Below are 11,370 nucleotides of genomic sequence, written 5' to 3'. Positions count from 1 at the left end.
TATATACAAGGCTGCTCCACCACCCTGTGAGGACAACAAAATCTTCCTCAACAACCTCAATAATCACTTTGGACGCTTTGAGGCACTAAACAACACAACTGCAATAAAAGCTATACCCCAGCATGGTGAACAATCACTAATCCTCGATACAGCTGATGTCCGGAGGACGCTGAAGAAAGTTAACCCCCGGAAGGCGGCGGGCCCGGACAGTATACCAGGATGGCTGCTCAGGGACTGTGCCGACCAGCTGCCCCATGTCCTCACAGACATCTTCAACACTTCGCTGGACCAGGCTATTGTTCCATCATGTTTCAAGTCAGCAGCCATTAAAAAATCCCCAATCACTTGTCTGAATGATTACCGGCCGGTAGCACTCACCCCCATCATGATGAGAGGCTGGTCAAGGACCATATCATCTCCATACTTCCCCCCACACTCAACCAGTTCCAGTTTGATTACCGCCCAAACCGCTCCACAGAGGACGCCATCTCCTCTGCACTCCACCTGAGCCTGGCCCACCTGGAGGAGAAGAACACCCATGTGCGAATGCTGTTCCTGGATTTCAGCTCAGCATTCAACACAATCATCCCCCAGCATCTGGTAAGCAAATTGGGACCCCTCGGCCTCAACACCCCCCTGTGTAACTGGCTGCTGGATTGTCTCACCAACAGACCCCGGCATGTGCGGGTTGGAAACAGCACCTCCAGCACCATTTTTCTGAGCACCGGCTCCCCACAGGGCTGCGTTCTGAGTCCACTGCTGTTCACCCTGATGACCCACGACTGTTGTGCCAGGTTCCGTATGAACCACAACAGTGGTGGGACTCATCAGGGATAACAACAAACTGGCCTACAGGGAGGAGGTGAAACATCTGACAGACTGGTGTCACACCAACAACCTGATCCTGAATGTCCTGAATCCTGAAAAAACTAAAGAGATCATTGTTGTCTTCAGGAAAAAACAGAACTGTCACACACCACTCCTCCTCAACGGCACAGCAGTGAAGACTACAGACAACACAAAGTTCTTGGGGGTGCAACTCACAAACAGTCTGACCTTCACACCTCCTCACTGGTGAAAAAGGCAGAGCAGGGCCTACACTTTCTGCGCAGGTTGAAAAGAGCACAGCTCCCCCCCCATCCTCGCCACGTTCTACAGAGGCACCATAGAGAGCATCCTGACCAGTTGCATCTCTACCTGGTCTGGAAACTGCAACACCTCAGACTGGAAGTCTCTGCAGAGAGTGGTGAGGACAGCGGAGAAGATCATCAGGACGTCTCTTCCTTCCATCAGAGACACTGCAAATAAACGTTGCCTCACCAGAGCCCAGAACATTACAAAAGACCTCACTCACCTCCACCACGGCCTGTTCTCCCTGCTGCCCTCTGGCAAGAGGTTCCACAGCATAAAGAGCAGAACAGCCAGACTGTCAGACTGTTGAACCAGAAATAACTTTTCTCCTGAGCAATGTGATGTGAACGCCACTATAAGACTCTTAAATGTATATATTTTATACAGTGTATATATGTTATTTTTATAGTACATTTTGATAGTACATTTATATTTTAAGTACACATTTTATTTTATATTTCTGCATCAGCACCATGACACTTTTAAATATTTATGACTCGACGAAACGGTAAAGAACCGATATTCTCTTCCCCTCATCTCCTCCGCTTTTGAGTTATTGCAGGGGGCTACCATCTTTACGAAGTTGGACCTTCGCAATGCCTACCACTTAGTTCGGATCCGGGAGGGAGACGAGTGGAAGACTGCTTTTAACACCGCCTCTGGACATTATGAATACCTGGTGATGCCGTTCGGCCTCACAAACGCCCCAGCGGTATTCCAGGCATTGGTAAATGATGTTCTTAGAGACATGTTGAACAAGCAGGTGTTCGTATACCTAGACGACATCTTGATCTACTCCCGTACCAAGGGGGAACATATGCATCATGTCCAGGCCGTCCTTCAACGCTTGCTTGAGAACTCGCTGTTTGTAAAGACCGAGAAATGTGAGTTCCATACTACCTTTGTCTTGTTTCTGGGATACATCGTGGGACGGGGGAGCATGCATCCAACGGACTAAGGAGGTCCTTCTACGGAGGACACTCGTGGGTTCGTCAATGCGTGTCCCATTTGTAGTCAGCACAAGCCATCTCACCAAGCTCCTGCTGGCCTTCTGCTACCTCTACCAGTGCCCCATCGTCCCTGGTCCCACATCTCTCTAGACTTTGTAACCGGCCTGCCTATGTCCAACGGTCATACCACCATTCTGACTATAGTTGACTGGTTTAGCAAGATGGCCCACTTTGTGCCGCTGCCCAAGCTCCCGTCGGCCAAGGAGACTGCGGAACTGGTTCTGCTGCATGTCTTTCAACTCCATGGACTCCCTACCAATGTGGTTTCCGACCGAGGACCCCAGTTCACATCCATATTCTGGAGGGAGTTTTATTATTTAATACCCTGGTCAACTCAGCCACTGGACTGTCCCCATTTCAGTGTGCCTACGGGTTCCAACCGCCACTGTTCTCCGCATTGGAGAAAGAGGTCTCCTGTCCTTCCCTCCAGGCTGGAACCTGGACCCAGGCTAGAGCTACTCTCCTCCGCTCGACGGACCGGTACGTGTGGGCCAGAAAGTGTGGCTGTCAACTCGGGACATCCCGTTACGGGTGGAGTCTAAAACATTGGCGCCTCAGTTCATCGGCCTGTTTGAGATCCAGGAAGTTATCAACCCCGCGGCAGTCAAACTAAAGTTGCCCCGTTCCATGCGGATACATCCGACCTTCCACGTTTCGAGGGTTAAACCTGTGAGGGAGAGTCCACTGTTCCCGGCTGCTCCGCCTCCCCCGCCGCCTAGCTTCATCGATGGCGGTCCTGTATACACCTTTCGCCGCCTCCTTCATTCCCGCCGCCGGAGAAGGGGTCTGCGGGAGTATGGGGTGAGGGGGTCACTTCTGAGGGCCATCCAATCCCTGTACGCCCAAAGCGAGAGTTGTGTCCGGATACTCACCAGTAAGTTGGACTTGCTCCCAGTGAATGTTGGCCCCCGCCAGGGCTGCGCTTTATCACCAATCCTGTTCGTGATTTTCATGGATAGGATATCGAGGCGTAGTCGGGGAGGAGAGGGGTTGCAGTTCGGTGACCTGAGGATCTCATCGCTGCTCTTTGCAGATGATGTGGTCCTTATGGCATCATATGTCTGTGACCTTCAACAGTTACTGGATCGGTTCGCAGCCGAAGCGGTTGGGATGAGGATCAGCACCTCAAAATCTGAGGCCATGGCTCTCAGCAGGAAACTGGTGGATTGCCTACTCCGGGTAGGGAAATGAGCCTTTACCCCAAGTGAAGGAGTTCAAGTACCTTGGGGTCCTGTTCGCAAATGAGGGGACGATGGAGCGAGAGATTGGCCGGAGAATCAGAGCAGCGGGGGCGGTATTACAGTCACTTTACCGCACTGTTGTGACAAAGAGAGCTGAGCCAGAAGGCAAAGCTCTCAATATACCGGTCAATCTTCGTTCCTACCCTCACCTATGGTCATGAAGGCTGGGTCATGACCGAAAGAACGAGATCACGGGTACAAGCGGCCAAAATGGGTTTTCTCAGACGGGTGGCTGGCGTCTCCCTTAGAGATAGGGTGAGAAGCTCAGCCATCCGTGAGTCACTCGGAGTAGAGCCGCTGCTCCTTTACGTTGAGGTGGTTCGTGCATCTAGTAAGGATGCCACCTGGGCGCCTCCCTAGGGAGGTGTTCCAGGCACGTCCAGCTGCGAGGAGACCCCGGGGAAGACCCAGGACTCGATGGAGAGATTATATCTCCTCTCTGGCCTGGGAACGCCTCAGGATCCCCCAGTCGGAGCTGGAGGATGTGGCCCGGAGAAGGGAAGATTGGGGTTCCTTACTGGAGCTGCTGACCCCGCGACCCGATCCCGGATAAGCGGTAGACGATGGATGGATGGAATGCATGTCTCCGCCATATATGTCCTAATTTAGCGCAGTGTCTTTGAGGAATGATTAAGCGACTCATTGATCAGCATGAGGAAAATATTTAAGTTTTCCTGAAGTTTTAATCCAGTCCAGTGTTGTTGTTGTTGATGTAAATCCATAAAAGTTCACCATATACCTGTTTGTGTTAGCAGGTGATGTGGCGGAGATGCACCTGATGTTCATTTGTTAATTATTTTGTTTTGCACCTGGACCATGGGAACACAATGTTGTTCATCACTGTATATAGATGGACGACAACAAAGTCTCTCTTATCTTATCTCTTATCTTACAATACTAATAATCATTTTGATGTCTAGGTTGCGTAAGGAGTCCATTGGTGGTGTTCCTCCCCATCACCACACAGTCCACTCAGGCACCGACCACAACTCCTGCCACCTTTGTGCGCAGGTCCGATCTAAAAAGGGTAGACGACAAAGCCGAACCACCCGCTCTAAACAACGACCTGGAGAGCAGACTGTTTTCTCTGTTGGCAGGTAACAAACAATTAAACCACTTGTGCAGAGTGCATGTTGTGTTAGGGCAGTGGTTCGCTATACTAGCATAACATGTTTGTGACAAGGCTCCCAGGGGGGGCTCGAAGATATTCTTATCTACAAAAGGGGGGCCCTGCAGAAAAAGTTTGCGAACCACTGGGTTAGGGTAGCAGAAATATATAATCCTGAATGTATCATTATCCTCTCAGGTTCCGGGTGACTCACACTGATAAGAAGCTTCATGGAGATCCTATTCCATTGGTCAGTTCAGGGGACCAGCTGGACCAATCCCAGGACAGCGAGGAGCGGAAGGAGGGTGGGTACAACCTGAGAAGCATGTTCAAGGATGTTCGACCGCCTTCAGAGGGCTCCAATGGGGTTGCTCCGAATGTGGGAAAACGCAGGAAGAGTGTAACCATATTCGGGTTGAGGCGGTGTAGCGACCCCACTTGCATGAAAGTAGAAGAGGGAGGTGTTAGACTTGCTATTCAGCAGCAACATGTAGTGCTGGAGGAACTGTTGCAAGCAGAGAACAATGAAATTGCTTCTGAATGTGATACTAAACCTGGTATCAAACCTGAAACTGAGCCCTCAAATAATCAAATGCCTGCTTTACCTCAATGGGAGGCTAAAACTTCAGGTTCTGTTATTTCTCCCTCTTCCCAAAGTGAGGACTGGGCCCATGGCTCTAAGTCTGGTCCTGAAGATGGCTCTAAACATGGGCTCAGTCCTGAACCTCATACAAACCTTATGATCAAACCTTCTGTTGGGACTACATCAGCTTCTGCCCCCAGCTTGCTTCCTGTTCCATCTCATGCTTCGTCTGCACAAAAATTTACAACAAAGAAACAAAGAGATGCTGAGGATAAGGTGTTAAAAAATGAAGAGGCATATGATCCTGGGCCACTACAGACCTCTACACCAATTGCCCCTACGACTGGATCAATTCCAGGTTTCACTCCTGTCATTCCTACTGGTCAACCTGAACCCTGTTCTAGCAAAGGTTTTCATGTTACCCAAATTCCCCCTGACCCAAGCTCCAGCCCAGATCTGAAATCAGGTTTTGGTGCTACGCAAGCTTTAATAAGCTTCGGTTCATCCCCTTCATCTTTGTACCCAATCAAGACCCCATCTTCAGACTCATTAAAAACTCCTATCTCACCCGGGGTGTTCACGCCAAACCCAAAATTAACCTTAAGAAATATACCATCAGAGGCTGCAAAAACTTCTGCTTTCCCCCCCGCCCTCACTCCCAGCTTCAAACTCCCATCAGGAGCATCTTTATCTTTTGGAAAAAGTACTAGTCCATTACAAGCCCAAACTCCCTCACCTGCTCTTACTGCTAGACCCAAACTTAAAACCATGCCAGTATCACCACAAACCCCCTCTTCTTCTTCAGCTGACCAAAACCCGTGCTTCGGAAGTTCAGCTCATCCAATTTCAAAGTCAGGAAGTGTGACGTCTGTAACATCTTTTACCAAAGGGGATATGATTTTAAGCCCATTATCTCTAGAGGAACAAGAGCTGGAAGGAGCCATAATCCAGACAACAGACGAAAAGACAGAAATACTGAGGGTAGGGATTCTCAAAAAAGCTAAACTTTTACCAGTCGAGGGAAATTCTAAAGCTTCTGGCCTTTACTCTCCACCTGATCAGCTTTCTAAAAACAGACTGAGCAGTTTGCCTCCATCACCGTCCAGGCCACTGTCCCCCTCCTCACCTATAGAAAGCAGAATGAGTAGTGTGACTATCGTCAAAGCCAGCCCTGACAGTAAGAGAGAGTTTTCTGTTTTCACTTTGGTGGAGGAGAAAGAAACCTCTACTACAATACAAGACCAGAAAGTAGAGACTTCTGAATTTAGGATTGAATCAGAAAAAGCAAGAATTAGTCCAGCGGTTGGTCAGGGAAGAGATATTTATGTCTCAGGTGTTAGACAACCTGAAAGTCAGACACCTGAGACTCCTGGAGCAGAGGTTAGGCCAAGGGTGAGCCAAGAGAAGGATGATATGGTGGAGATGGAAGATATTAGGGACTGCAAAGTGACGCAGGTGGAAGAAGCAGAGAGGGTGGAGGAAGAGTTGGAGAAGATGGTAAACATTTAGTCAAAACAGGACTGATAGAAGGAGTCTCATATTGAGGTGGTCAATATTTACGCTCTGAGAATCCAAAGAAAGAAGTGAAGCGTGGCACCATAGAAATAAAATGTAGTAATAAGTTAAAAATAAAATCAAGTAATTATGAATACGCCTTTTACCATGTAACCACAGCACTGAATATGTTGCAGTGAGACTGGACTGGCTGCTTAACTGACTAGCCGGTTGACAGATACTCTTCCACTGCTAGATTTAAAAGATGATACGATGTTGGTTTAGCCGTTACACCACATTTTGGGTAACACTTTATTTAAATGGGTATGCATTAGACTGACATGACACCAGTCATGAACATGAAGCAGTGTTTATGACTGTTGTCATTAACTGTCATTCGGTCAATTGTCATTTTTAATGCAACGTCGACATTGTTTGAGATGTCTTTGTTATGACAACTTGACATTAACAAGACACCATAACCTGTCAAAAACATGTCATAGCAGGCTTAATTATCAAACTATTTAGCTTGTATGTGGTTGCTTTTGACATTGGCTGTCATGAGATTATTTTAAATGTGTCACAAATATTTAGCTTGACCTCAACTGAAGTGGTACAGTTTGGACTAAATTTCATTAAGTTTGATAACACTGTAAAATAATTTTATAATTGTGTAATAATGAGTAAATCCCTTGACCTCTACAGTGGAACCATTTGGACTTTTAATTAAGATGTCATTAAATGTTATAAGGCTAGTTTGACGACAAGAACTACAGTCCCAAGGTGTTTTACAGAGTGATGGACAGATAGCTTTACTTTTTGTTAAAGTAAATGCTAACTGCTGCTAACTGTAGCTGCCATTAAGTAAGCTCGGTAAGCCACGCAGCTTGCGGTCCTATTGGCTGAATCAGCTACGGGGTTCCAGATGCCAATCCTGGCAAGAAAACCACCTTGGTGTTGTACTCCCTGTGGACAAACTGGCCTCGGAGGCTGTGTTTGGTTCCTGTCCACCAAAATTAATTCAGAAGAGAACATGATCGACCAATTCATAATTTGTAGTGAAGAAGGTCAAACTTGTAGTCGCTGGTATAGTCCTTCAATTAATGTCTGATTTCCAGTGCATTGCAGGAGTTACATGTTATGATAAAAACATATCTCTATTATATACATCCATCTTCCTTCAGTTCGCCTTGTTCTTAGTTGGTGCTTTCCTACATTTTCAAAAAAGTGAAAATATGTGACAGGCTGACTTGGCTGGTCGATGGATTAGTTAACGTTTAGGTTTTTAATTGACTTGCTAATGGACTGATTACAATTGAGTCTTTAACCAGAGTGGTGTGATTAATTTCTTGATTTGGTCACCATCATGGTTTTTCATTGATATAAAGGTAATAAGAGCTGGCAACCTCTAATCGCCTATATTGATCCTGCATATTGTAAATTCAAATGAACAGCACAAGAACAGGGGAGCAACAGTTGCCCAATAAGCAGCTTGGCCAATGAATATGTATCAGTTTAGTGAATTTGCATCAACTTCATGTAATTATTTTTGACCCTATGCTATACTCTTGTGGCTTTTGCAAATACAGTCTGTTTGCCAGGTGTCTGTTTATTCCAAATTCCCCCCCTTTTCTCCAAATTTGGAATGGCCATTTCTACCATTACGGGGTCTCACAATGCCCCCCACAGATCCACCCTCCCCTGCACAGGTTCCCTGTTTGTGCTAGTGAAGAAAAAATTACTTGATCCTTCACTGGCTCCCCCCCCCATACAAACACTAGCAGTTATTTTGAACATGGGTCGTACATTGTGGTGCTCCACAGGACACCCTGTCAGCAGTCATTAATGTAACCATTTAGAGTAGTCACACCAGTAATACTAGTATAGTAGTAGTAAGTTCTTATACTATTGTAATAGTAAATATACTACATTTCCTTTATACCAGTCACTCAAATCACAAATCACTAGTTTTATGGAATTGTGAAATTAATACATATCCAGTAAAAGATCGGATTTGTTTCAAGTATTTTCATTCACTCATCGCTCATGGACTTTTGTAATGTGTTTAACATAAATTGAACCAGGAAAACAGGCATGACAGTGGGACCACCTTATATGAAATAAGCTCTCGGAATATAGAGACATGAAACTTTCACAAAATAAACTCTGCAGTCCTTAAAGCTGTGAAACATAAAAATAATGTATATTAAAGTATGTTTTGTGTTTTCAAGTTTCATTTTAACATCGGAGCAGCCTTGTTGTAAATTTAAATTTCCTTTTAAGTTTAACAAAACAAATTGCCATGAAAAACAGCCTTCAAAATACTTAGCTTTTTCAGTATTTTGGTAATTAAGTATAAAACAAAGAAACAACTATTAAAGCAATAATCTGAATCAACCCACATTCAGTTCATTATTGTATCTGTTTGTCTGGAATACATATAAAAAAGAACTAGGTGCTAGTTAAAGTGAGAAAAAAAAAGCTAAATCAATTTGAACAAAACAACACAAAAACAAGGAATAAAAGAAAAATAAATGAATGACTTTGAGGATTACCATGTGTGTATGTACTTTTGAAGAAGGACAGACATGCAATAAAGGTTTAAAAGTCATGTTGCTTTAAGATTAGGTCAGGAACTACAGGGCCATTGTAAGGACAATTGACTCAAGAAAAAGGTAAAAAAATTCTAAAACGTTTTGTTCCTGAAGAAACTCTTTTGTTTTGTAACACTATGGGCCCTATATAAATTATCTATAGCATGACGCTAGTGCATTTTGGGTGTGTCCAACTCCATTTTTTGCTAGTTAAACGGTGCATAATGTGGAAGCAAAGACAGGTTGGGGATGGTGGATAGTTTATTCAGCCCAGTTGACAGTGCACTGAGCCTCTGGCTCTTGAGCCCTTTGAGCCTCCTATGGCCCTGGATCCTCTGGCTCTTGAGCCTCTGGATCTTCTATCTACAGAGACTGGTTAGAACAGAAGGAGCTTATCAGACACAGTTCAAAGGTGTAATTTCCTGGCCTTTACAGGAAATAATACCAGGAGGCCTGCAGTCTGCTGACCCAGTTTTCTTCTCACTGCATGTCTTTCTTCAGCCCCCAAATCCAATTTTCCGCTGGAAATACAGTACATTATTTTTATCCAGTACTCTGCAGTACATTTAGATGCTTTATGATCTGTTCATGTTTGTGAGTGTGATCATGAAAGATTGTGTGTCACCCTCTGCTGGTCATCAACACTTCCACACGTCCACTTCCACACGTCCATCACCCACCGTCATCGTAAAGATGCTCCTAAACTGCTGTGTCATCATCAACATATTTATTCTATTACAACAAGCTGTTGTGTTACTCCCCAACACACCATGTGCTCAATTGTTAACATGTAGGAAAATCATTTACAAGATCATAATTTTGAGAATAACTAAAACTGAATCTTTTTTTTTTTTTTACTTATGCACTATTAACAATTGGCTAAATGCATATTCTAGGGACACTACATTGCAAATATGGAATAATGTATGTAAAAAGCCATATTATTCAACACAGACCAATGTGAAGCTCTGTGTCTCGATTTGCTTCCTTCCAATAAACTGAAAATTCCTTTGGAGACAGACACCGTTGAGGTCAAAGGTCGGTCGTGCCAGTTGCCAAAGTGTCACCAAAAACATGGAGCACCAAGATCAAGTTGTATGTTGTAGGTTGTATGTGTAAAACCAAACAGGTGACTGCACTGCAAAACACCATATAGTATGTGTAGAAGACTACAAGAGTCAAGATACATTTGTTTGGTTTAAGTTGATTAACCCCAACTGACATGCATTGGAAAGCATATGCTAAAAAGATTATCTTAAAAGTTATTTTAAGAAATAAGATTTGAAGATATGATTCTAAACTGATATTTCTAAAAGTCTACTTTAATTTAAAGTACAATCAACAAACAATTAAGCCTTTGGTTAACAAAATCTTATAGCAGCGTATTTAGTCGTTGCCTGGTAATTCTAGTGTAAAACATTTGCCAGCAAACATTTTTAGCAATAAACTGTGTAATGAGGGCCCAGTCACCAGGAGTTATTGTTACTACCGGTAACTAAATATCTTTGGAACTAATTCAGAGGCCAATTTAGTTACAAAGCAGAGGCTTTTATTTAGTTAATGATACACTGTGGAATTCACATTGCAGATGTTTTGGTGTACCTGGAAATAAAATTGAAGGGTAGAAGCTGAATGTTATTGACAGTATTGTGTGTATACCTACATGTGTGTCTATAAAGTGTCACACCAGCAACAGTCTAAAGAAAAGCTTCCTCTGTTAATATCCATACATTTACAGTTTACAATTCAGTTTATTGTATCTTCATTTATACTGCAAATACACAGGTTTTTTTTGTTACATACATGTTGGTCAGCTTGCAATTTACCGTATGTACCATGTTGCTGCCCTAGGATTTGTTTTAATTATAAATGCAATAAAATAATTGTGAGATGTCAAGCATTACACAGATCAGCACCACTGAACATCGGAAAGCCTCCAAACATTATTCTCCATAGTCACTTTAAATCCTCAGATTTGATCAAACTGCTTGATAAAATCAAGTCGTTGTTTTTCCTTTCCTTTTAGAGATGTATTATGTAGGTATCCTCTCTAGCAGGCCCTGGAACATATGTATAATGTACTACGCATGTTGGTGATGTAAAACACTTGTAAATATTCAGATGTATCATCATTTAATAATAATTATAAACTAAATAAATGAACTATGCTTTTTAAACCTGTGTGATTGTGTCCTTGTTGAGCTTTTCA

The 11,370-nt window shown here is 43.9% G+C and overlaps 1 protein-coding gene across 1 annotated transcript in view; it reads left to right on the top strand.

Annotated features, from left to right (window-relative positions):
* The window catches only part of LOC115005261 (flocculation protein FLO11-like), a 13,409-nt gene extending 2,071 nt beyond the window's left edge, over window positions 1-11,338 (top strand). The window contains exons 3-4 of the mRNA XM_029427057.1: window positions 4,303-4,479; window positions 4,689-11,338. Coding sequence (XP_029282917.1) covers window positions 4,303-4,479; window positions 4,689-6,582 — 2,071 coding nt within the window. The 3' untranslated portion in view covers window positions 6,583-11,338. The remainder of the gene's footprint in view (window positions 1-4,302; window positions 4,480-4,688) is intronic.
* The last annotated feature ends 32 nt before the right edge of the window (window positions 11,339-11,370 follow it).

This window comes from Cottoperca gobio, unplaced genomic scaffold (genome assembly GCF_900634415.1).
Source record: "Cottoperca gobio unplaced genomic scaffold, fCotGob3.1 fCotGob3_28arrow_ctg1, whole genome shotgun sequence".
In the NCBI taxonomy this organism is placed as follows: domain Eukaryota; kingdom Metazoa; phylum Chordata; class Actinopteri; order Perciformes; family Bovichtidae; genus Cottoperca; species Cottoperca gobio.
Note: the sequence above shows the minus strand (reverse complement) of the source record. Positions and strands in the feature narration are given on the sequence as shown.